Below are 27,404 nucleotides of genomic sequence, written 5' to 3'. Positions count from 1 at the left end.
GGAGGAGGAGGTGCCGGCGCCGCGGCGGCCCGAGGGGGGGGCGGGGAGGGGGCAACATGGCGGCTCCGTATTAACTTCCCCCCCTCGGCAGCCCGCGCTGCCGCCGCTCTCGCCCGCTCCCCCCTCCCGAGCCCTGACATGCCGGGCATGATGGAGAAGGGAGCGGAGCTCTTGGGGGGCAAGAGCCGGGCAGCCCCCAACGGCACTAAGAGCAGCAGCCCCTCCAACGGGCACTACTCGGAGCCGGAGAGCGGCGGCGGTGACAGTGGCGACGAGCACGGTGCGAGCCTGGGGCCGGCCCCGGGCCGCCCCGCCAGCGGGGGGGGAGGGTGGCAGCGGTGGCGGCGGCGGGAGGGGCGGCCAGCCGAGCCCAGCCGCCTCCCCCTTCCCCACGCCGGTGCCGGGGCGGCCGCCGCCGTTACTCCTCCGCCGCCGCCGCGTCTGTACTGCGGCGGGCCGGGCCGCGCCGCGTGTGAGGAGGAGGAGGAGGAGGGAGGGAAGGATCGGCAGGGGGGGGAGAGAGAGGGGGATGGGGGGGGGGGGGGTGGTGGTGTTCGCGGGAGCGCGCTGCGCGGCCCCGCGGCTGCCGTGCGGCCCCGCCGTGCTTAACGATGGGGAGTGTCTCCCGGGAGCCGCCGCCGTCCCCATTGTTCCGCTGAAATAAACTCCCCCCCGCGCCCCCCCACCCCCCTTCTCCCCGGCGGTCGTCGGGGGCTTAATCCGCGGCAGCGGGCGGGGTGGCGGGGAAGGCGTTGGGGGGGGGGGGGGGGAGGTGGCTTATTCCGCACGGCGGCGGCGGTGGGGGCTCCCGGGCGGCGCGTCCGCCAGCCCGCCCGCCCGCCACACGGCGGTAGCCTGGGAGGGCGCCCGGCCGTTCGGGGACACCCAAGCCGTTAATTTCTCTCCCCCCCCAACCCCCCCCCCCCCCTTCCCTCCTTTTCCCTCCCCCTCTACGTTGCAGATGTAGGAATGAGGGTCGGAGCGGAATACCAGGCACGCATTCCTGACTTCGAGCCCGGTAAATCGCTTTTCGGCTTGTAAGACCTGACATCTTGCCGCCGCCGTTCACGCGGCGGGCGGGAGGGAGGGAGGGAGGGATGGGGTCGGCGCCGGGGTGGGCTCGGCTCGGCGCTCCCCCGGCGGTGGCGGGGGGGGTCTGGTATTTATTCTGCTTTTGAGCCTTTGTGTTGGCGATCCGGTGCCGGCGGGGGCAGCGGCTGCTCTCCGTGCGCCCGGGTTGGGGGGGGGGGGGGGGGGACATCGCGGTGGGAAATTTTCACTTCATTATCAGCCCTATCATTATTATGTGTATCCGGCGGGAGGCGGTGAAGCTGGAAAAAGGTTGGATGCTTCCCACACACACACACACCTTTTTTTTTTTTTTTTTTTTTTTATCCAAGCCTCCTTACACTATAACGCATATAACATATTAACAAGGTGATTTTAAAAATATTTGACGAGGGGTGATGGATGTTGTCGGGCGGCGAACGCGCCCAGCCGGAAGGCGGGCAGACCTGGCTGCAGGCGCTGGCTGGAAGAAGATGCGCTCGGTGGGAAAAACTCCTGCCCCTGGTTTTGTGTGCGGTTGTAGCCTCGCTAACCCCGCTATTGCAGCCTGAGCTGCTCTCCTCCGCCTTCCTCAACTCCCCCCCACACCCCCCCGCAGCCCCGCCCCGAGGAATACTGGGTACGCTCGCATAGCCTGGTACTGGGTTTTAGCAAGTTAATGGCTAGAATGGTATCTTGCGTTACTAACCCTGAGCAGTGAGGCCGTGGGAGCGTTTATCAGTTTTGCTGTAGTGGTCAGATGAAGCCTATCTACTTTCCTGTTCTCCAAACAGGCGTCCATTGGTGTCAGATGATTTCCTACCGGAAGAGGATTGGGCCAGAGCTGCTCACATAGTGCCTCCTAAAGCTGGAGCGAGCCCCTCTTGATGGGCGCAAGTCCCCACAGGCCAAAGAAAAGGCCGGGGGAAAGAAAGGGGGAGGGTGGGATTAAATGGATGCATGATCCTGGCATAAGGGAATGCCTTTCCCCTAGGAAGGAGCACGTAGTCCAGGTCTCTTTGTTAATAGAACTAACCGTTTACAGCCGTTATTTTTACATTGCCTACATAAAAATAAATGTAAATAAAAATGATGGTTTCTAACCTGCAGCCTGGGCTTGTTTTTCCTACAGGCCACTTAAATTAGAAAAACAACATAGTGTTTGTTTTTTCTTTTAATTAAAAGAACTCTTCACCCCTTGTAGGACAGCTGAGGTTCTGTGGTTTCAATTTTGTAAACTATATATGCAATAGTATCATTGCATTTGTAACCACAGAACTAATTTTATGCTTTCTTATAACCAGGCTTTTTCAAGCTCCTAAATGTTCTTGGGGGTGGAATTCAACTGATGCTCCTTTACCCAATAACTGGGATTACTATATACTCCTTTACTTTATCAGTTTCCTTAATGATGGAAATCTTCCTTCGATAAGTCTTGTGTAAAAGGCATAATGTACAGTATTGTTCTTCTCAGTGTCTATTTTGGTTACTAGGCCAAGAAGATAGTAACTTCTTTTGGTATGCCTAAGTCTTACAAAATTAAAAAAAAAAAAAGTCCATACAGTGTAAAAATACAGTACATACCACATTTGCAGATTGGTTATCTGAGGAGATCTCAGCAAGATCTCATGCTTTCATCTGTTTTATTTCTGATGACTCTTGAGGCATCATTTCTTAGAGATGGAAGTAATGCTGGACAAAAAGTTGTGCTCGTATCATAGCTACACTTAGATGGTTTATGTGTTGTATCAAATGGATACACTCCATTCTAGGTTTGCATATATGGACGTAGGCACTATCTCTAATATACTAACTTTAATGCTGTTTCTTCTTGGAATTGTTTTAATGCCTTTTTTTGAGGGTTTTACAGTTACATTAGAATGTGTGTTTATTTACAGTAACTTTGAGTGTTGTTTTTTTTTTAACACCCTTAAAATAAATAGGTAAGAGAAGGGAATTGATGGATTAAACTGGATAGAAGTCTAAGATACAAAGTCAGCCCTCTGGTAAACGCAGAAAGAATACTAAAATAAGTAGAATAAATACCAGGCCTTTGGCCTCACTTAGCCTGTGTTTAAAAATATTTGCAAGAAATGCTCTACCTGAATACATTGAGGAAGAAAACATTCATGATTAAAGTTGTGACAATGGTAAACTTTTTTTTTAAGCTGAGTTCATGTATAAAATAAGAAATTGCTTAAAGAAAAAGTGAATCAACTGTTTTTCACTGTCTCTTGGAAGAAGTGGATTGTTGCTGGAAGCAACAATTAGAAGTTAATTTAAACAGGCTTTCTTACCCCTTCCCCTACCATCTCCTTTTTACAAGCAAGCCTTCAGATAAAGCTGTAACAGAAATAGCATTTTTAATTGTTACTAGATCCTGCTGCAATGAGATACATTTTTCTTGCTGAGATACACTTTTCTTACCTAGTTTACTGAGTTAATAAACCATCTCCTGCACTCCAGATTTTTGTCTCCTCCTGCTGGTTTTCCTACCGTACTTTATATTCTTGAGGTGAAATTGTTCCTGCTTGTACTTTCTGACCCACCTATAGACATGGCAGGATGTGACAAAGCTGGTATCGTTATGTTGTGGGCTGTTTGCATTCTTGTGGAAAGCATAGTGGAGAATGTCATCACTGGGGATGCACCACTCTGTTGTATCATCCACCCATGAGGTGACTGCTGGAGAAGTTTTATTCTACTCAGATTTGGACTTCTCTAAGGCTTTAGTATGAATTTTGCTTGTTTAATGGAGAAATACTTATTTCCCATTTACCCCCTTCTCAGGGATAGGAGACCATCAAGAAGAATTTATTCCATGCCATCTGTCCTCACATTCTCTGATATTAATTTTATTTATTTGCTTATTTACTTATTTTTAAGATTTCTTTGTTTTAGGAATTTAGTTCTTCCTCCTGTTAGTTTCTGTGTTTCTGTTCCTGCTCTCAAAGCTTAGGCTTAAGTGGATGATGGTACTTTGTATGCTGGAAAACAATATATTTTTAAATTGCTATGCTGCCCCATGATGCCCTTACTAAGTCTTGTATGCTTCAGTTTTATTCTCAGTATTTAGAGTTGTGTATCGATGCAGCACCATCTGTGTGTACCTAACTTCTCATGCTAAGCTGGAATTTAGAAAGTGTCAGTTTGCTGCTACAGATTCTCTGTTCTGGAAGCAGTGGAGAGTGCTTGTTGGTTGTCTTCAGACAGCCCCATTTTCTAAGTGATATTGGCAGAGGAGCACAGGAGCTGAAGTACCAAAACGTCTTCCTAGGTGGCTTGCACCTGGGGTTTGGGCAGAGACACTTGTATTTGAGGTGTATCTCATGGTCTTTCTCTTCCTCGCTGGCTTACAACTCTGCTCTTCTAACGGGCTTTGGTTAACTTGTTGCCTGGTACTTCCAACCACTATCCGTAATAAGAATGGATCTTGCAGGTAAAGATCATGTTGCCCTTGAGATACAACACAGCCTTTGTAGGGGGGACTGCTGCTTGGTTGAATACTTGGGGCACAAAGGACAAGAAGCAGTTCTCATAAAGGCATATGGAGATGGAGGGGTCCCTGTACTGTAGCTGTGGACACCCTGTGTTGAGGACAGGATGCCTTCCTTCGAGCACAGTCCTACCTGTATGCATCCCATCCTTCCTTTGTCGTCTTTGCTTTCCCTTTGGCAGTGTGAAGATGCCACCTGAAAGGAAAGAGTTGCCTGATTCCTGCTGGAGAAACAGCACTGCTTCGAAAAGGGGTGTTCTGGTGGGAGATGCTTGTTAGTCCTGGGAGGGTGGCACCTCTGTAGGGCGGTGTCACCATATACATGATCTCCTGCAGACGCAAATGACAGGACTCTGAAACTAAGTTTTTTTTTTCACTTTAGTACTTGAATACTCAATACCTGATAATGTCTGTCATACTCACTTGTCTGCAGGTGTCTGGTATTTTTTTGGAAGAAAAAACTGAGGGTATGCTCATGTTAAGTTTAGGCTTTTCTTGCTCACAACCTGAAATTCTGGTGCATTCTCTGGTGGTCTTGTTTCCTCCTCACTCTTAGTTAGAATGGAGCACAGGGTGGCAGTCACTTACTGGTGATTAAAAACTGAGTGGACAAGAAAAATATTGTGCCTGTAACATGTTTGCATTACTCTTCATGAAATACATGAAATTCCTAATGACTAAAAATGGCATGCTTTTTTTGTTCTAAGGGATAATGTTATATTACGGAATCTGTTCTTGTATACCAAAACCCTTTCAAAGTTTAGTACTGCTTATGCCTTGAAACTGGTGCTTTATGAATGTGTGTACATTTTTAACTTGTTACAGAGTTTAGGGTGCATTTAGGCTATCTGTCTTGCACATCTCATTTTGGAAGATGCACGAGTTCTGACAAGTTCTTTTAGTTTTTCAAATTAACTGGTTTTCAAGTTCACGATCATAATGGATCTAAAGATTGCAAAGATGATAGCAAATACAATACACTGCCAAACTGAAGAGGGAAGAGCAACAAAACATAGTACGTAATTAGAAAGCACTGAGTTGTTCTCTTTTTCCAAAGCATTGATTTGTTATGTTTCCTTCAACAAGGTGTAGAACCTAAACAAAGTGTGGAAGCTTAAAATGGTGTGGAAAGCTGTTTGTTTCACTGAATAAAAAAAAATACCTGTCCTTCTCCAAGAAGGACGCAAGGAAAGTTCCTCTGAGGCTGATTGTTCAAGGAATTCATACTGACACAAGTGTAAATGCTTCAGTTGTTGAGCAATGTCTTAGCAAAATAAACTGTTGTAAACAAATAAGAGGCTTTATGTACTAGTGTACATTTGTAAAATAGTCACGAAAAGTAACTATTAGTTAATGCTTTTCCAGTATTGGAGAGTTTTCTTTTCTTTTACGGCGTGTTTTTAAAAATCAGAGACTCTGTGATTTGGTGCTTTGTACAAGGTTGCATCAATATTGCAAAAATTGCTCAACCTTCCTGATAGGTTAACTAACTTGGACTGCTTCCCTTGGTACATTGAGGTAGAGGTGAAGCACAAACAAAAAAACCACAACACAAACCCCAACCCCCTGCAAAACCAACCAAACAAAAAAATATTACTTTTACGCATGATTACTTTCTACAGCTACACAATTCGGTTGGCTAGGAATATCAAAATTACATGGCTATGAACATAATTGTTTCTGGCATGGTTGTTAGTGTAGTTTCTTGTTGAAAGGATCAGGGATGGTGACTGTATTTACCCCCATCTCTTTTTTTTTTTTTTTTTTTGTTTTAAGGAATCCTAACTTCACACAGTAGGTCCTGATACTCCTTTGATAGAGATAAATGTTAGAGTACTAACAGGCAATCATACGTTCCAGAAGACTTTTCCAACACAAGTACCTCTAAATTTTGCATCCATGCCAACTTTAGCAATGTGCTTTAATGCTCCAGTTGTGGTAACCAGCATCCTGTCTAATACCCAGTTACGACTGAACCTCGTAAGAGTAGTGTTCAAATTTAGCCATTCAATGTCTTAAGGAAATAATGTGGAATTAATGATTTTTTATTTTTTTTTTCCCCTCCCCTTAGTAGCTGGGCTGGACTTCTTAATATTTTACTTATTGTCCCCTGAGTAGTTTTTTTTCTAGATCATATTTATAAATACTGAGATTTACTTGTTTTCTTACAGGTGCCACAAAATATACTGATAAAGATAATGGAGGGATGCTTGTATGGTCTCCATATCATAATATTCCAGATGCCAAGTGTAAGTCCTTCCCCGCTCAGGAATTTGGATGCTTAAGTATACCTAAATAATTGTTTCTGGTGTACCTGTTTGCTTTTTATTTTACACAAAGTGAAATCGCAAATTAGTAAATTAAACAGAAAGCTTCTCTTTTATTTCTTTATTTAGAGAACTCCTGGGAAAGGAAAGATCACCTTCTCTTATTTTATAGTTAAGTCTTTGTTTCAAATCACATTGCCTGTGTTGTATCGTCATCAGTGTCTGTGAAACCTTCAGTTATTGATAAATGAACATCTAAACATGAGGAACTTGCTGCTGTAAATTTCTAGGAGCAGGAGTTGCAGTGGATATACTCAGAAAAGATGTGTTGAGGCCCAGTTCAAGAGGAAATTATTATTGCTGTCTTATCAGGAAAAAACTAAGCATTTTCTCCCTTCAAAAGTGACCTGAAATACAGGAGTCATCTGACTAAATGTGATCAATTATCTATTTAACCTAGTTTAAACCTGCCTTCTATGCTAGAATTTCCCATCTGCCTTCTATGCTACAATTTCCCGTGTGTAATATAAGTGAGCAAACTTTGAGGTTGCAGTCATGAGAACCTGGTCCTTAGGCCTGTTCCTAGTTATTACCAGTAGTTAGAGGTTTTTGTCCCTCTACGTTTGAGGGGGCGTACCTTCTAGTACTGCACAGCAGTTAGAAATAAATTCTTCTACAACTACAACTATTAAACACTTTCTTCATTCCTTTAAAGTACAATTAACTCTTTGCTGCAGCAGTTCATGGCAAGGACATCTCTGGTCCATTTGAATAATGAGGATATAATTATTTCTGTTTTTCAATCTTGCTTCCTTTCAACTACACTTAATTGCCACTTAATTGTGACTGTAGAAGGTGAATGGGAAGAGTTTGTTTCTTTAAAAAAAAAAAGTACCCATTGAATATCAAAACCAGCAGAACTTAATTGCAAAGTGATGGAAATTGTTCAACTCAAAGCTCGCTCTAGTATGGTCAAATATGATTTAAAAAAATATGTTATAGGCAAATTTGATGACCAAATTATTGAATTTTCATATTCTCTATGGAAAACTGACTTCATACCGTGGTTAAAATTGATGTTGGTCAGTGAAAACTATATTAATACCAAGGACATGCATAATCATGGATCTAGGATCTCTTTACATTAATACTTAATGTGTTTGGGAATATGAACAGTAGAATAAGTTCAATTTAAAATTAAGCCAGGGGTCTGGTCAACCCCCACAGTGTGTCTGTGTTCTTAGGAGCGTGTGCCAAGAAAACACAGCCTTTGACTGACCAGCTAGTCTCTGATTTAAATAAATAAATTATGACCCTCTGTGGCTTTATTGTAGTAAAAATCTGAAGGAAAACATCTTTTTCACTGAGAATTAACTTGTGTAAAAAGTTTATAAAATGAAATGTTGCATGAAAGACAGTGGGCTTATTGGTTATTAATAAAGCTATGAATATATTTAGCATTTTGGGGGACTTGGGCCTATGCAGTGTATTAAAGCATGGGAAGACTGTTTTCCTACGTTAGATGGCTAAATCTTTGTCACCTTGTAGCAGAACTAAAAGTACTGAAGAATAATTGTGACATTGCTTTGTTACAGTGGATGAATATATAGCAATAGCAAAGGAAAAACATGGATACAATGTGGAACAGGTAAGTGCTATGAAACGAGAGTGCTCATTTAAAGGATTTTTTTTATATATATATAAAAGTATAACACAACTCTTATTTTTTTTTCCGCCTTGGTTACCATTAATTAACGCTGTTTCTCTTCAGGCACGGCAGCAAACACTGCAGTTAAATGGATCCGCATACAGTTGTGGTCTGGATTCTCTGCAAAAGATTGAGCTCTTTGTTTTCATGACATGCTCAGCTTGTAATGTGCACTTTTGAAAGGTTTGGTATGTTTCTTGATACACTGGGCATGTCATGCAGTTGTGTGTGTATATTTAGCTAAAGAATTTCTTAGGAAAGCAGCTTACCAATTTAATGTTTAATATTAGAATTCAGATACGGTGCAATTTTGAACTATTAATTGCAATAGGGACAGCACTGGAAAGGTTTCATGCATGTTTAAAAAAAAATAGGCAAACCAACTTTAAGTGAGTGTGTTTTTTTTCAGAGGCAGGAAAAACAGAATCAAATTCTAGGTTTGAGAGTAACAAACAAGTTCACTTTTTTTTGAATAACCTTTACTCACCATCCCGTAAAAAGTACAGGATAAAACTTTGCTGGTCTGCACTTAGTTCTGTTGCAATTTTTTTCATAAATTAACCAATTTATGTAAAAGTGAGATTACCTATTACAAAAAAAAATTTGGTATACAAGTGGAAACAAGTTGTACAATGACGTTTTAGAGGATGGAAGGTCATAATAACAAAGGCTTGCTAGTCAACTGCTTTGCAAAAAAGAGGCTGCCAATGTTCCGATGTCCAGAATGTCTGCAGTTTGGAGATGTTTGATTATGGCTTGGCGTTTGTTAGGGGAGAGAGGGAACTGAGGAATCTCAAAATAAGTCTTTAAAAAACGACTGATTTTCAAAACTTCGGGTACAAAATATTTGTAGACTGTTCACAGTGGAATAGAAACTATCTTTGCAAGAGGTGCTTTTCACTTGCCATTTTAACAGGAAAAGAGTTTTGCTGTGTCCAGCTTATTAGAAGATGTGAAATTAGAGTTTTGGAGAGCTGATGAACAACTAGTGATCATGTCTGCACTGTATGGTTGAAACTTGAGTGGATTGCATTTCCCAATTCCCATGACAGGCTTGGCATCAAATCTGTCATTGATTCTTTGGCAGAAAGTCTAATCGGCATAAAATTCCTTAAGAATATCAAGACATGAAATTGTGTAAGAAAGTATATTTGAATTTCCATTCCATATTAGGTGCGCATGACATGGAAGTGTCTGTGCATTATTTGTGGATTGGAGAGTTGTGGAAAGACCACTCTCACTTTGAACTTTCAGACTTGCATTTTGTATGATCCTCTGGCTGCTGAAAAGTATTTTTGTTTTCTTTTTTGAGTGGTCTGGTAATAAAGGCGTGAAGACCTGTAAGGAACTGTGTATGTGATACATGCTTGTAAAGGAAGAAAGTGGGTCAATTTGAGTCTGTCAGCCTAGTTCCTGCTACTTCAGAATTACTGCTGCCATGCCAACCTTAAATTGTCTAGCTTTCATACCTTTAATAAAGTACAGATGTGCCGACTCTTCATATCATCTCCAAAGAGAATTTTGTAACCTAAAGTATATAGCCAATAAAATTGTAAATACATTTTGAGGAGTTTGGATAGTCAAATTTTATTTTAAGTGATTAAATTGCCTATTTTTATTTAACCTGTCTCAACATGTTAGAAAGTTGACTAAATCCAAAAAGGGACTATTTCTTTTCAAAGGCTCTCGGCATGTTGTTCTGGCATAAACATAATATTGAGAAGTCCCTTGCGGATCTCCCTAACTTCACTCCTTTCCCTGATGAGTGGACAGTTGAAGATAAAGTCCTATTTGAACAAGCTTTTAGCTTCCATGGAAAGAGCTTTCACAGGATCCAGCAAATGGTAAAGTAATATTTTAATCAGAAGCATTAAACAGTTCAGATGCGCAAAGAACAAAGGCTCCTGTTGGGCTAAAATTACATGTTGATTTCTGTGTAAAAGCTTCAGGAACAACCTTGAATATAAGTTTAAGTTAATTTCATTGTGTCTCTTGGCCTATAGCTTTTTCACTCTAATAAAAAAAGCCTTTCTGTCTCCTCCCCCCTTTTTAAAAATGTATATAAAATACATCACTCCTTTCCATCTTATCCATGCATTTAAAATATTTGTGTAAAGGTGGTTGTAAATAGAGCTTGGGTGGAGTATTGTAAATAATCTTGGGTGGAATTTTAATTTTAAAAAATATTAATACGTTAATGAATTCTTCTAGCTTCCAGACAAGACTATTGCAAGCCTTGTAAAATATTACTATTCTTGGAAAAAAACTCGCTCTAGGACAAGTTTGATGGATCGGCAGGCTCGGAAACTAGCTAATAGAAATAATCAAGGTGACAGGTAAGTTTTATATTCTTAAGTAGCTAACCAGAGACTGAAGTCTTTCTAGGTAGAGATGTCAGAGTAATTTCCAGCTATTGTTTCAACGTGAAGCATGTGTTTAGGCTTGAGGATCTGTGGTGATGTCTCTGCTTTTAGCAAGGGGTTTGGTACCTGTGCTTTAAGAGCTATATCGCTCCAGTTGGTCTGAGTTGTAATAACACACTTGAGTGCTTTAATGAATAACTGTAAAATCAAGGGGTTTAAAAAAAAATTAAGTCTGGGAATGTGGTTTAGAAGTAATGCTTTATTTGAGAAGTCTAACCCTGTATTATTGTGTGGGGAGGAGAGTGTTTTTGTGGGTGTGGGGGTTTTCTGGGTGGTTTGTTGGTTAGGGTTTTTTTTTGGTTTGGGTTTTTTTGAACTAGAATAGAACTAAATCTGAAAGATCAACCACAATAAAGAGCTGTAGCAATTAGAATGTCCGAGTACTGTTTTATAACAAAGCTTATATAAAATCCTTTTTTTAGGAGACTTAGAACAACTATCAGTCAGAGAGAATTAGAGCTCAAAATAGTTTAAAATTGTCTTGTATAGAAGGGAATGACGGTTCCCCTAGTTACTATGAAATTAAAATTATATTACACTTGGTATACTTGAATATTAACTTGCACTTTTAAAAAGTGATTTAGGTGTTGAATGTATAAGTAACATAATCATATTTATATTGGAAAGTATGATTTTGCATCTATGGAAAACAAGCAAGAGTCCATTAAATTATGTTATTGAAAAGAACTCCTGAAATCTAAAATTCATGTGCTTCCTTAGTGTCCCTATAGCTGAAAAATTACAGAAGAAAATCAGTTTGCTTCTAATACAGAATTTTGGGGGGGGGGGTTGTAATAACCAGAAATTTTGGGGGTGTTTTTACATTAACGTATTCAGAAATTATATTGTGTGAATGACTGGATTGGACTCAACTAAACTGTTATCTTTTCAACCTTTTCTCTTTGACTTAATTCAGCAGATTTCATTTTGCTCCCCAACCCCCCCAAATTGCTAGATCTTGAGCATGTTGATGAACGAGCAGTCCTGTGTTTTCCCATCTTATATTGCCGCCTTTTGTTCCCTGCAGACTTCAGCAAAGGTTTATTCATGCACCTCGTGCAGTGGTTTGAAAATTGATCTATTAAAACTAATGTGACAAATGAAAGGTGATTTCTAGCCTTGGTATAGTTGACCATGTAAGTGTTCACGTTGGCACAAGTAGTTGAATTGAAGAAAGGTGACACCGAATTTTTTGGCAGCAGTATCAACACTGCTTAAAGTAATTTTGAAACTACTGTTTAGGATTGCTTGTTTATCATAAAAATTATCAGAATTTAATAAAGGAAATGTGTTTCTAACAGCTTGCGTTTGAAAACTATGAATAACTTTGAGATGCCATATACTTAGAGAAGATACTTCAGAGTAGAAAATTCTGTTTTACCCTGATACATATTTATATTTGGCGTTAAACAAAAATAGATAAAATGACCAACTTCTTATAATCTGTCCACAGTGATGATGATGTAGAAGAAGCTCATCCAATGGATGGAAATGATAGTGATTATGATCCAAAAAAAGAAGCCAAAAAGGAGGTAACAGATAGATTAATGGTGAATGTCGGTTTGTTTGTTTTCTGTAAATGTGTTACTGTGAAGAATATGATTTGTAGTAAGGGGGTTTAGCTTGCAGCCTGCTGAAATCACAGGGGTTTTAGGTGATCAAGATCTTGACAACTTCTGATCAAAACAAAATTTTGTCATATATTTTTGCCATTCTGTGGACATAAATGCATCTTTCATTATCTTCACTGTCTTCTGAGATATCTTCAAGTTTTATAAGTGATGTATGCTATCGCTACCTGATAAAATAACATTCCTCCTGACTCTGTCTTGTTAATATGTTTATAGTTTTACTGGTTGTGAATTATTGGACTCTAAATGTTTTCTTTGCATTTTAAAATTAAATGACAATTTTCCAAGAATAACTTTTTGGTTCTTTCAAAGCCACAGTGAGGTTATGCATTTCAACTAATATGTGGCTTTATTGAGATGCTTTCTACTAATAAGTGTAGCAAAAAACATTTTTGTCTCCTCTAATGAGCACTTACTGTTAGATTTACAGATAAGTGCTGTGTTTGGAGTATGTTCAAGTTTGGGTTTTTTTGGGGGGTATTTCTGGTAAACGTTAGGTTATTTATGAACAAGACTAGAAAAACACAGTTAAGTTTGTAAATGTTTGATTATTTGCTTGATCAACGTAATACGGTTTTGATTTTCCTAAAATGAGACAGTTCATGCTTCTTGAGAATATGAGGAGAGGTACTGCAAAACCTCAACATTCCTGTGAAGTGGTATCTAGGATTATTAATAAAACTTCGCAGTTCTACCAAAAATGATGTTGAGTAAGAGACTGATAGGTTTAGATTCCATTCTCAGCTTTGCAGTGACCTTCAATGTATCGGTTTACCTAACTGTCTCAGGAAGGGGGGCAGAGGGGAAAGGACAATTACAATTACCCCTTTCTGTAAAAGAGTATGGGATTTTAATTTTTTTAACATGCCAGGATATGTTTTTTAGAACTTGTAATGGCACAAGGTCTAATAATGAACTTTTTTACTTTATTCTGCTGTTGTAACAATGTTCTTGCAATTTGTTGATTTGAGTTGCTGCCTAGGCCACTTCTAAATAAGAGCTATTTTGTTCAATTTACGTGGTTATTGTTTGAATCACTACATGCAGTCCAGAATGAAAGTAGCGTGTTCATAGACTTCTAGGAACAGGACAAACAGGTTTGCGTTTTCTGATGAGCTATTTGTATCTACATAAGATAATTTTGTCGACTAATATTTCTGGTAGGATTTGCATACTTTCACTTCAGAAGAAAATATAAACTGAGTAGGCTACTTGAACATCCAGAGCGACGGAAACTTTCTGTTACCAGAGAAAACTAAAACAAACCAAACATTCTAGCTTGGCAAGACAAAAGCTTGAGAGAATATTTTCACTTTAAATCCAGATTGAACAGACAGGAACTGCCATTTCATACTGAAAGAGCAATGCAGAACCAAAAAACAAATGGTATAAATAGGCCAGAAGTAAACTTAACCATAGGAATTTTAGATGTCAAAGATGTGAGGCTCTATATCAACTTTCCAAGGAAGGGCAGATATCTTAAGTGCTTTTAAGATGGCCTCTATGAAGTTTGTGGACTGGATTAAGATGTTACATTAACTGGGAGGAGGATGTGGCAGAAGAGCAAAACGCTGCTTGCTGATCTGTACTAATGCTACAGAACATAAGAATAATGGCTGCTGCAATTGTTTTCTCTTCACTGTCATCAGATGTCCACCTCCTCTTAACCTGCATGGATGCCAGCAGGGAGGAGCAGTAGGGAGCTGCTTGAAATAGCAAAAAGCCTGAATCCCATCTCTGTCCTGGTACTAAGCATTGCTTTGAACTGGAAAATCCTTGCAGGGAAAGTAATTTTTGCTTCTCTACTCTTGGTCTATAGGGAACCTACTCGCTCTATGGGAGTCACATACATGCAGACTAGCTGCCAGCAACGTCCATTGAAGACAAAGCTGAAATGTTTAGGTGCCCAAACATATCAAAACAGCAGTTACAGAGACTTAATCTCCTCTTTGCTATCCCTTTCCACTTCAAAAAAAGCAAACAACAAATGCTTCAGTTCGCTAAATTACATGGATTTTTATAATGACTGCATAAGCACATCCGTCCTGTCTCTTCCAAATCTCAAATCCTCTCCCAAAGCAAATAGTGCTGTTGCTTTCCATAGAGCGCTTTCGGCAGGGAGAAGTGTCATACTGCTTTCTTACCCGTTTTGGTTGACTTTATCTCATTCTTCTCCATTGATTTTCACCTGAACTCTTCACACCTGACCAGAAATAAATATATAAATTCACTGATTACTTGGTTTAAACATGTAATATATATATTCTTTACCTTCTGCCTACATAAGTAGTTCTTGATTTTTTGCCCTTTTTCACAATATTCAGACTGGGATTTCTGTAGTGTTTATTGTATTTTCAGCCGTGTTAAAAGAAGTTTCAAAAACTGACCTTTCTAAGACTAATGCAGGCTTATCCAGGAAATGGCTGGTACGCTCCATCAGCTCATCTGCAGGACTTAGTTTGGATACTACATGCAAAGGAGGATGTTAGCTTAGGGTTTTTTGTCATAAATACGACGTTACAATGCTATGTGATACTTTATTCTTGAATAAAGTTGTATACAAGATACTGTTATTCTTTAATGATTTATTTCTTGTAAATTAAAGGGCAATAATGATCAGCCTGTTCAGACCAGCAAAATAGGTCTGGGTAGAAGAGAGTATCAGAGCTTGCAGCATCGCCACCATTCTCAGCGTTCCAAATGCCGTCCACCAAAAGGCATGTACCTGACCCAGGAAGATGTGATAGCTGTTTCCTGTAGTCCCAATGCAGCCAACACAATTCTTAGACAGCTGGATATGGAACTAATCTCATTGAAGCGACAGGTACCATGGGTTATTGGTCTTGTTTTGTTTTCATCTCAGATTGTTCTGATTGTAATGATTTTGAAGATTATCTGTGAAGATTCTGAAACTTCTTTAATGTGAGTCTTCCTAATTTTGTTCCACAGTTATCACCAGAAATGCTGGACACTAGCTGACTAGCTCCTCTTTTGTTTTGTTTTCTTATGTTCATCTGCTCTTGTGGATAACATGAAATAAGATTACTTTCTTTAAATAAAAAAAAGGGGGGGGGGAGGAGGGGAGTATGGCATGAAAACAATGTTACAGGTTTGGGGGCAGGATAAAACCAGTCACGTTTGATTTTTTTTTTTTTTTTTAACTTTGTTGAAAGTATTTCTGTGACAAGTGAGAATAAGACCAATGAAGCAGAGGAAGTTACATTTGTTATGCTTAAAATTGTAGCTTTTCTTCTGGATGTCCTTCCCCACATACCATGAAAGCATAGGTGGGGGGGGAAATCATGGGCCCAGTTATTTCTGTTTGAATTGATGAGCTTTCTACTTCTTATTAAATTTAGAAAAGATCTGTAGTCTTCACCTTTAAGAGGACAATTGCCTGCGTCCTTTGCATGAAGAAGTTAACTTTTGGCACTTTAATTTGAAACACAGGATCTATTCAGCTTCTAAGGGTACAGCAGTATGTGCATGCTTGCTTTCTAGGAGCCATGGGGCTACAAAGTCAAGGCTTATCTCCTGGAATTTTTGCCGCCTTATAGACCGCTAAAAGCTGCCATGTTACAAAATCATGGAGTGAATGAAGGGTTTCATGGGGTTTTTGCTCCCTTGTATTCTTTTACAGGAGAAATATGCTTCTTTCTGTCACAGCAGGACTCTGGGGCTAAATAGCATAGGTGGGTTTTACTCTTTAGCCTAAGTGTAGGTGAGTTACAGCCTTGAGGTTGTGTTTCTCTTTTTTTCTTGCAGTGATCTCTGAGATGCAGCCTTTGGAATCTCCCACTGAGTTGTCTGCTTTTGTGTCCATACTTAAGAACACTTGTAATAGCTGTGCACCATAGTATGCAAAACTATTTTCTTACCTATGTTACCTTATGTGCATCGCTGTCAGGTTTAAATGGTTAATAGATATGTATATGTACACTTTGGAAGCTCTCTGCTTTTTATAGACTAAGATATTTTTTTTAAATATTTTAAATCAGTTCAAGAATCAACCTTAAAGGAAATAATGATAATCTAAGGTCAATAAAAAGCAGTCTGTCAGAAGGAACTAACTGGAAACATCTCATAAACCTTTTTTTTTTTTTAAAGTGCTTTTTGGAAGAGAAGAAGTTAACGTATACAGTACATCTCACTTAGATTTCTAAGAACCAAGTTTTGTGTCTAGAATATTCTGCATTCTTCTTTAAGAATATATGCATCGTTATCAAAACTTGCTCGTTATGTCCTATTTTTAATATTCCTGCAGACAAACTGTTCTTTTGAAAGACTGGCTTAAATATTTTTCTCTCCATAGTAAAATGTGCTGTATTTTTTTTTAATTAAAAAGAAAAAAAACAGTTAAAAATAGTGAAGCCTTAAACCATAATATTTCTCTTTCTAACTTAGGAGGTACTCTTGTGGCAATCCTAGTGAAGATATATGTGTAAAGTGACCAACTTTCTTTGTGGAGCTGATTAACTTTGTTGTTTTTGACCAAGGTTCAAAATGCTAAGCAAGTAAACAGTGCACTTAAACAGAAAATGGAAGGCGGGATTGAAGAATTCAAACCTCCTGAGGTAAATCGGAATAAATATTAGAACTTGTGGCCTTGCACTTACATTAGTGGGAAGCCCCAGATGTTTTGCTGCAGCATAGTGTTTGCATTTCAGCAGCAGCTTAAACAGGATCCATTGAATTACATGCAGGGGTGAGTCTGGCTTCTTTACAAGAAATTAGTGGTAGGCTTCTTTATGGCAACTGACTGAACAAAGAAGCATAAAAAAAGTGAACGGTTATGTCTGTTCATGACAATAGGGAGCTGAAATTGAGCCCTGATATATGGTCTTTTTTCTGAATAAAAGTAGATAATGTAGAATGCTAGCAGGAAATTCTATGTTCTCTGTGAAAACGTGACGATATATACATTTGGGCATCTGAAGTGAATGATTTATTACTCCTGAAGTTCTCTTTTTTGCTTGTTTTAAAGGCTTGGATATGAAACATAACATGAATGCAAAACACTCCAGACAGCAAGTCCTAATAGTATAGATAAATGTAACTATAAATTCAAATTCTGTCTGCGTAAAGATCATGAGCTTGTGCATAAGATACGATGTAGCTGGTACTAAGAACTGCAAAAAAATAGAGAAAAAACTATTGGTGTAGTTCTAAGCTCAAATCTTTAAATGCTATGTTACTTCCTCTTCATAAAGGCAATCTTAAACTATAAATTTATGGCTTACAAGCAAGAGATTTCTACCAATGTTACAAAATGTAGTGTGAGTAAAACACATTCTGATGCTCAGATATTTTGCAGCTGTTGAAACATTTTAACAATCTTTGTGCCATTTTTCTGATTTTAATAGTCTAATCAGAAAATCAATGCCCGTTGGACCACAGAAGAGCAGCTTCTTGCAGTACAAGGTATGTTAATAGTAGTAGCGACTTGAAATCTGATGCAAAGGATTTGAAGAGATACTCAGGCTTATGTTTGTATTTCCCTCTAACGAAAAGCTAAACTTTATCTGGTCAAACAAGAAAGTCACTGGGAAGGCAGAAAAATAGTGAGAATTTTTAGGGCATTCATTCAAGCAACATGACACTGGTCTTTCAGTTACCCATATTAAATCTTGAATAGAAAAGTTAAGCCGGGTTTAACAACTGTAGTAGTACCAAAAAGTCCCTTCAATCATCTTCTAAGTCACCTTCCATGAATTTCTCTAAAGTAAAAGTAAAACTGTTTTACAGTTACTTTTCTCTGTTCATGAGGAAATAAAAGAGCAGATATCTACCCAGTGGAGGCCTTTTAACAGTCTGAATCTGGATACTTGACTAACAGTCTTACTGGAGAAAAAACAACGTTACCTAGTGGGCCATTAATACAGCAAATTTGAAATTGTTTCATTTATATAAAGGAAAACTGACTCTTGTCTTGCTTTAACGTCCACTGCCTAGTCAAGTAACATGCAAGGGAAGTATCTGGAGAGCCTAACACTGTCTTGAAGACGCTATATATTGACTTACTTCTATGGATCATCTTTTTTAAGATAATATGATCAGCTCAGTTATACACATCTGCTTTATTTCCCTGTATTCTTCACCTCTAAAATAAAAGGCTGAATTTTAGTATAAAACCTTCACTTGGATCGGTGTGTCAGGTGCGCCATACCTAGTAGTTATTAGCCAGATGACTGAACCTAAAGTTAGGTTTATTTTGAAGTGTGAGTAGAAATACTGAAGAACATGGTGTGTCTGAAGTCACGCCTCTTAACTTACATGCCTCAGACTGGGATTTGCGTCTCCAAACCATTTTCTGTCCTAAATTCATCCTTTCAGTATTGCTAACGAGCTCACTTTTTTTATTTTGTTCCCAATGCAACCGAAGGAGATGCCTGTCTTTTTAATATAGATAGTCTAGTAAGTAGAGTGCTTGCTGGAGAAATGGAGAAAATCCAGGTTCATCGTGCCTGCCTTAGCACAAAAGGGTTCAAACTGTCTTGTTTTTTCATAGTTTAGTTATCAGAGCTCTCACTAAGCATCAGTTTGGGAAGCAATAAGAATGCATTTAGCTTTTGTTAAGCTATGGCACTATGTGAATGACAAGGTAAATAATAAAACTGGAGCATGGGCAGAAGAGAATGAGGGTTGGTGATGACTCCCTGGAGAGGAGTTCTAGTCTTCTGGTCTCTTCTCTAGGAAATGCTTTGTGTTTTATAAAGGTAGTCAGCCCCGATACTTAAGGGTGGGGTGAGAAATCAGGCCTTCTGGAAGAAACCTGTTTTAATTGAATTTACATGTGCTTCTTATATGTATTGTTTCTTTCCCATCCCCTTCCTTATGCCACTGGATAAAATGGAGGTGAGAGAGAACCTTAACACCAGAAACAAAATATTATTACCTGTCCCTTACCTACTGCCCAGTAGTAGAGTCTCCCTCCTGCAATGAGAGTGCTGTACGTATTAATCTCCTGTCCCTCAGGCTAAGGACCCTGATCTCTTGCTTCAAAATAATTGCTTGAGCTTATGCATGAAGGAGCCACGCTGTCTTTTCTCTGTTTTTAGAAGAAAGTAGCTATGGTAGCTGTACTGAAAGCTACCATAACGCGTGTTAGGCTTGAACTTGGAAGTTGACTTGAGCATTTAGTTTGTACATTTAAAGTAGATTTATTTCATCGAATGTGCTGGTAGATTTTGGGATGTGCTTTTAATAATTTTACAGAAATCATAAGCATTCAGCAGGTAGGTGTCACTTCTATGATTTGTTCACTTGAATTTAGACGTTAAATCCAACCATGGAAATCATAAAAATAATCTTCAGTGATATGATTTTGAAACATGAAAAAACTTGTGATTTGTGGGCTGATCTCAAGAGATTGGCAGTAACTAAAGAGGAGGTAATGAAAAAACCCACCTTAAAATAGAGCTCAGCGTGTAATCTTAAAAGCAGGATGGCTGCCTGCAATGGGGTTGTGTACTCAGACTCATGATCTCTGAGCCGATCTTTTGCAGTATAATTTATGAGGTTACGGTTCAACTTTTGAGTAGTTATTGAATGTAATGCGACAGTTCATCACTTGGAGTGTTCTTTATTTATGTGTAGAAATGTATGACCACAATCATCTTTTCAAGCTAAGATCTCAGCCATATGAAAATTGCAGTTGCAGAAATGTTTTAAGACTTGTTCAAAACAACCAAATTTGAATTGAAAAGCAGTGCATGACTTTCATAGCGTTGCAGTGGAAAACAGTTGGGACAACCGGGATCTAACTCTGTTCTGTGTTAGGTAGTTGCCAGGAGCACTGTAATCCCATCAGAGTGAAACTGCAGCGCTCGTAACCCAGAGGTTGCTATTAACTGTTTCTGCCTTCTTGTGGTCCTTTTTGGTTATATTGCTTTGGACCCAAGCTAGTGTATTGTGTGTTTCTCAGTGTTCGCTGTGTTGCACAACACTAAGCAGCATAGACGGCATCAAACTTGGATTTATGAGTTTCTCCAAGTTAGAGATTCAAGATGAAACATCGTAATAGTGAGCATGCACATGTTCAAGTGCAGCTCTGCAGCTGGGCAAAGTTTGGGAGAGATTGAAGGATTCGCATGCTCGGGGCTACTATCAAATGAGCCAGGAGAAAGGCGTTCATACGTGTGAAGTGAGGCTATGCCGTCATCTTTTTTTGAGCTTCACTTTCAGCAACCTAATAGGAGTATTCTTATTGAATAACAGTTTAAACACTTTAGAAATAATTTGTGTGGTGTTTAGCACAGAATTTGTATGAGGATGTGTAAGTAGTGTGCACCGATTTGAAAGGGATGATGGGTTGGCATCTACTCTTACAGAGATGCCAGCAGCTTATGCATAAAACTTTCATAAACATGTATTGAACTTCCTCTGTTTCTGATGCAGCTTAAAAGGATTTTACTACATCATTGTGTAGAAGTCATTGTGGTGATGCTAGAGCAGTACTAAATAACATTCTGAAAAGAATCCAAAATGCGTAGTGCTGGGTGTAGCTAAAATGAGGAAATCTTACGTTCTTTAGATATTTCTTATAAGTGGGCTCTCAGTGAATGCAAGATACACTGTTTTCAAGCTGTTTGCTTAGAAATAGGCTTTAAGACCTTATTTTTGACAACTTTAGTTGAAGTTAGCCAACAGGCTCAGCTGTTTTGTAGATTAAGGGGAAGGAAGAAGTATGGACAGCATAGTAACAGAAAAGGCTGAAATTGCTAAAAGTCTGAATTAGGTTTCAAACAAAAATGTGCTTTGTTCTGCTGGGCGCTTTGTTCACTTGATTAATAGTACAGGGTGTTAGATATGTCGCAGTGGACATGTAATGATCCTTATAAATTAGTAAGGGTGGTAATGGTAGGGTGATCAAAGAATTATTAAGACACTGGAGGGAGCACTCCGTGGGCACACAAGGCTTTTAAGGAGTATAGCTGATACCTTGTATGACTGATAAAGCACAGAGCCAAATCCCTGTCTTTGCTTTGCCTAGATACGTGCCCTCCCACATGCGCTGATAGGTCCCTTTGTTTTCTTTCCAAGGTTCTTGCAGTCAGGATGGTTGGATTCTTTTGTGTGCCCCAGAAAAGATCTTAAATAATGTAGCTGGGCCCTTGACAGTTGAAACATCAGCTTCGGATACAGAAATTGTTACTATCCTGGAGCTGAACTTTTCTCTTAAATTGCAGTCAGTGTACATTACCACATCAGAAGTGCCTATTAATGAAGAAAGTAGAAAAGAGCAGAACAAGCTGAAGGTCATACTCTTCACAATTAAGTTGAAAAGGAACATAGCTTTCAGATTTGAAACAACTCTCACTTTTTGAATCCTTTGCTTCACTTTCTGAAGTGAGGCATTAAATCAGGCATAAATTTATTTTCCTGTAATGAGACAGCCTGTCCTCTAAGCACTGTAATATGTTCCGAATGAGCTTAGTTATCAGGAGCTTCACAGAAGTAGTCAAATTGTAATTCACTCATGCATAGCTGAGAACAGAAAAAAAAAAAAAAAGAGTCTTCTGTTTACTCAGTCTAGAATAAAACTCTGTTTTATTTCTCTTAGTCTCCAGACTTGTGGACACTTGATTAAAAACCTACTTTGTGGAGCTAAAAGCTGTGTTCTAGGATGCTGGAGAGTTTGAGGATTTATTTTCTTAAGCAGGAGAGAGGAGGAATTAGACACGTACCCTAAATACAACCAAGAGAAGATCAATAAACTTTAGGTTATAATTCCAATTTTAGGTTAAACACTATAGAATGTTGTAGTCAAGGGGTTTTTTGTGTTTATATGCAAATGTAGTTTTAGAACTTTAAAAAGTACATGTTGGGATTTTCTTGTGAAGGATTTACTTGTGAGGTGCTTGTAAACATGTGTGACCTACTGATGTCAGTACGAAAATGGATGATGCAAAGATCTTCTGTCATGCTGCTGCTTGCTGGATGATTTGATCCTGGAGGTTTCTGCTGGGCTGTCTTGTAAAGAGACACCAATAGCTTATATTTACATACATTCCCCAAGGTGGTTGTCCCAAAACCCCAGGTGGTTCTACCCAGCGTAAATGGTGAATGAAAGCTTTAAAAAGACTTTGTCAGGTGAATGCTTGCCAGTTGCTCTTTGTAGCCTCAGTAGAGCATGGCACAAGTGGAGGAATGTGCAGTGTATCGTGATTTATGGAACCGTGCCCCCCTATTCTGCCCTGGGTTTGGTCCAGTAGCTGCTGCCCTCCACCACTCCTGCTGTGCACAGGTTGTGGGCAAAGAAACATCTGCGTGCAGCTGGCACGGAGGGAACCTGTAGAAGCTGTTTGTCACTTGACATTTCTAGTGTTATACCCTGTTTACAACTATACACGTATGCTCGGTCACCCTCCCTCTCCTGTCTTGAACTTGTCTCGGGCTTCTGCCCTTACTACAAGCACACTGAAGGCTTTACTTTATTTGTCAGAGGCCATATCTCTGTGGTTTTAGGTTGGGAGGCTTGGTGAGTAAGCCAGGATCTTTAAGAAGAGCAGGTAATGACCTTTTAATAAAGTTCTTGATTTGTATGTTGATAGCTGTGCAATTAAAAAATATTTTGTTTTAATGGAAATCAAGGCCTTCTCCTAATTGAGAAGACCTCCTAATTAGTGAGTCCTTGGTTTGCAGGTCCCATAGGTTCTCTCTATAAATACATCACACGTAGCTGTGTCTGACTGATTCTTCACAGCTATGTTATTTACTTTGCCTTCCAGGTGTCCGAAAATATGGTAAAGATTTTCAAGCTATTGCAGATGTAATTGGCAACAAGACTGTTGGCCAAGTGAAGAACTTCTTTGTAAACTACAGGCGTCGGTTTAACTTAGAGGAGGTATTGCAGGAATGGGAAGCGGAACAAGGAACCCTGGCTTCTAATGGTGATGCTTCTGCTTTAGGGGAGGACACAAAAAATACTTCTAATGTGCCATCAGGAAAGAGCACTGATGAAGAAGATGAGGTGTGTTTTGTGTACCAGAAATAAGTAAGCATGGGTTGAGGAACAGCATTTTATTTAGTGATATAATGTAAGGTTAACTGGTGTGGAGTGGCAAACCGCATTCTAAAGAATGATGATGAGCTTGCATAGAACTTCAGCCAATGTCGTTAACCAGCTGGGAGCAGGACTGCACCTTTCATAGTGACTGCACCTTTCATAGCGTTTTATTGTTAAAATACAGTTCTTGTTCTAGAAGAAGACTCTTGCTTCGTAAATATTTTTTTAGTTCTGCTGTCCATAATGTTTTGGTTGGTGATTTCTTTTCAGTAACTTCTTGGTTTTTTGGTTTTGTTTTTTAAATGCTGTTTCCTGTGTAGTGGACAGTGGCAGCCCAACTGCATGGCGTTCTGGCTGGGGTGGCTGTTCACGCAGTCTTGTCTTTGTCCTTTGTGCAGGCACAAAGCACTCCGGCCACTCAGTGTTTAGGCCCTTCACCTCCAGCACAGGCATCTGCTCCAGCACCTACCGCTCCCATGGCAACTTTAAATCAGCCGCCCCCGTTACTTCGTCCGGCGCTTCCTGCTGCTCCTGCTCTCCATCGTCAGCCTCCACCACTTCAACAGCAGGCGCGATTCATTCAGCCAAGGCCAACTCTAAATCAGCCTCCCCCACCGCTCATCCGCCCAGCTAATTCCATGCCTCCTCGTCTAAACCCAAGGCCAGTGTTAACCACGGTTAGTGGCCAGCAGCCACCCTCGCTTATTGGAATTCAGACAGAATCTCAGTCCACTCTGCACTGAAGAAGTAAAGCGGAATTATGCTAACTCCTACATTTGAAAAATAGAATCGATGTACTTTTTTTTTTTTTTTTCCAAATAATGAAGGGGAGAAAAGAGCGAGCCTTCACAGGTATCAGACCAGTTTTACAGAGGAGCAAGCTAATAACTAGAAACGGAACCACGTGAATGACCACCTGTATAAAAATATTTTTATGTCAAAGACTTGTACAGCAGAACAATGCCTACAATACAGCCCTCCTCTATATGAATAACTGTTGAAGGAAGCTAACTTCTTAAATGAATAAATGTTCAACACACCAAGATTTTGTTTAACTGATTTTTACTCTATTTATTTTATTACTGTTCTTTGTAGTCAAGCATCTAACTACAGGAAAGTAGTCTGGCAAATCTAGGAATAGATAATATTGTAGAAGATTTAAATGTAGTGTTGAGTTTTTTTGTGTGTGTGAATTTTTATTTTTTTTTTATTTTTTAGTGCAAAAAAATAATGGCCTTAGGTTCAGAATTTTTGGCCCTGTTTAGATAACAGTAGAAGCATTTCATGCACTTGTAAAATGTAGGTGTTTCTTCTCTTCATGTTTTTCCCAGAACGCTTTTTCTTGTTTAAAAAGGTACTGTCTTATTAAATACTCCTCTGAAAGAGTATTCTGAAGACTCAGTGAGCTGTTGTACCAAACTTACTAAATCTCACGCGTGTTCTACTCACAGAAGTTACCTGAAAACAGGAGTCCAGTTTCCTGCTGCAATCTCTGTTGTGGGCTGGGGTGGAGAGGCAGGCAGCAACTTCCACCACCCAGGGGGATGACAGGAGAGAAACCATGTAGTGAGAACCATTAATTCTAATTTGTTACTCCACTAATTCTTCCAATTTAAGTACAGTAGAATTTCATTCCTCTGAGAATGGCTGTCTGGAGTTCGTGTATGTGTTAGATCATTGCTATCTTGCCTAAGAATTCACAAGGGAAGTAGAGAGGCTGATGGTGGTAGTAACATATTGTGGCTGTAGAGTTACCTGCTGCCAGCCCAGTCTTACTGTTTAATGATTATCTCTGATTTCTGCAATTTCTGGCGGAGTTGATTAGCGGAGTTGAGGCTATTGTGGGGGTTTTTTTGTTTGTTTTGTTTTATTGACTAAGTAAAATCTGCACTTGGGTATTAATTATTGCTTCCAAATTTTAGGAGATAGATAGAAAGGTTTTCTTCCACTGCATTCTTGATTTATGCCCAGCGGTGTTCTAGGGGTGGGTGTGGGTTTTTCGGTGGTGTTTTGGTTTGTTTTTCTTTTAAATGTAGATGCCTCTACCCCTGAAGTAAACCAGGCTGCAAATTTGAGTAGCGCTGTTTGAAACTGTGTGATTGAATCAAGCTATTGAAAAATATTGCATTCTTGACTATGTGATAACATTCATGTTGACTGCCATACTATTTAGAAAATTATTTTTGCTTATAGCTGAAATGGTGTTTGAAAATCCTTTTAAATCCATTGTGTTATTAACTAGATTTGCCCTTCACTAAAATGAGACTTCACTTGAAAATGGAATGTGCTCTCCCTAGGCTTTTTGACAGATAAATTAGATGGTCTAACGATCGGTTTAGCAGCTGGCTAAGGCCTTTTTTTTTTTTTGTGCGAGGGAAGTTCTTACAGCGTCAGATCCTATTTCATTTGTAAAATAAGTATTAAAGTTTGGTAGTTGTGGCCTGAACTACAGTTAAGGTGTTGACCTTCACTTAAAAATATTTTCAGATCAAACTCGAGAGATTTTTCTTGCCGAACAGCTTTCGCTGGTGCGCTGAGGTCTCGTACAAAATGTCCTTCTTACAAATTTTATTTTGCATCAGAGCAGAGGCTTAGCCACTACGTGAGCATCAGATGACCTCTCGTCTAAGAAAAGCAGCATTGTAAAGCAAGCACCGAGGAAGTTGTGGTCACTGAAACTTGTGTTCTGGGAGTCATAAGTGTCCCCTCACCAGCTACACACAAATCTGGCTGCTCTCCACACTTCAAAACCGATACAAAACTGATCTGGTACATTTTGACGTCTTAAATATCGCAGTTTAATTGTTAACGGTGATAAGATACATCTTCAGGATTTCTTTTCTTTTTTCTTTTTTTTTTTTTTATCATTGGGTCTCCGAGGTGTGTGTATTGTACCTTTGCTAATTTTTGTCTTGTCTCTTGTCGATAGACTTCAGTATGCAGAATGTTGGGTGTTGCAGTACAGTTGGCCGCCACCAACTGCTATAAAACTGTTCAGTACATTGTAATTCCGTTTAATCTTGTTTAAATATTCTATAACTGGGCAAAGGTGCTGTATTTGAAAGGGGGAGGGAGGGAGGGTCAGAGATAGGTAGTATTTCTTAATTTACATACACTGTAGCACACAGTAGGGAACTCCTAGCATTTGTAGTACTAAATAAGTATGTACATAGCAAAATGTCTTTATTGTGTGCTTTGCAGAATATGTGCATACAGTTTGCACGTCCTGTTTTGGGGGGTAGGGTTTGTTTTAAGCAGTGTTTGCCTGGAGAGTGATATGCTTGCTGCTTAATCAAAGGATTAAAGTTTCAAAGAAATCTGTGTCTTCTATTTTTATGTACCTTGTAATGGTCTAATATGTTAGGGCCCTTATACTGTGATTCTCTTCTAAATTCATTTATATTTTTTTAAGAATTAGAAATAAAATTATACAATGGTGTTGATTTCAGTGGGAAATTTCTTTTGCCATATCTAGTCTCCTGTTTTGTAATGTAGTAATGAACTCTGACTTCAAGGTTGGCTTAATTTTGTCACTTTAAAAAAAATGTAAAATGTTTGCACAGTAAAGTTTGGCAGAGAACATGTATCCTACATTGTTCAAAGCTAATGTAACTCTACAGCTTTTTGTACAGTTTATTTTAGTTAATAAAGCAAAACGGTACTAAAAAATGACAGATTTTACAAATGCAAGGCATAATCTGAACTACATGTCTTCTAGGAACCACACTTGCAAAATATGGATGTACAAGAACTATCAGAATTAATTGTTGCACTTTAAATCAGAATGGGTATGAAGTTAAGCAGGTATTTCTGCATTAATAAAA

General features: G+C 39.4%; 1 protein-coding gene across 7 annotated transcripts; it reads left to right on the top strand.

Moving 5' to 3' along the window:
- The first annotated feature begins 9 nt into the window (after nucleotides 1–9).
- Nucleotides 10–27,404, top strand: RCOR3 (REST corepressor 3). 7 transcript variants are annotated; one of them, XM_054195496.1, is made up of 12 exons: nucleotides 10–280; nucleotides 962–1,018; nucleotides 6,715–6,792; nucleotides 8,406–8,458; nucleotides 10,201–10,362; nucleotides 10,730–10,854; nucleotides 12,395–12,473; nucleotides 15,178–15,396; nucleotides 17,069–17,146; nucleotides 17,936–17,993; nucleotides 23,303–23,544; nucleotides 23,979–27,403. In XM_054195496.1, exons 1-12 carry the CDS (start codon nucleotides 139–141, stop codon nucleotides 24,321–24,323), a joined length of 1,638 nt encoding a protein of 545 aa, XP_054051471.1. In that variant the 5' UTR covers nucleotides 10–138; the 3' UTR covers nucleotides 24,324–27,403. The 7 variants fall into 7 exon arrangements, with proteins under 7 accessions (XP_054051471.1, XP_054051470.1, XP_054051475.1 ...); XM_054195495.1 differs by having other exon boundaries at nucleotides 12,395–12,491; XM_054195500.1 differs by lacking the exon at nucleotides 23,303–23,544 and having other exon boundaries at nucleotides 12,395–12,491; nucleotides 23,979–27,404.

The sequence above is a fragment of the Rissa tridactyla genome, chromosome 3, assembly GCF_028500815.1.
Source record: "Rissa tridactyla isolate bRisTri1 chromosome 3, bRisTri1.patW.cur.20221130, whole genome shotgun sequence".
NCBI classification, from domain to species: Eukaryota; Metazoa; Chordata; class Aves; order Charadriiformes; family Laridae; genus Rissa; species Rissa tridactyla.
The sequence above is the reverse complement of the archived record's forward strand: the minus strand, read 5'-3'. Positions and strand labels throughout refer to the sequence as shown.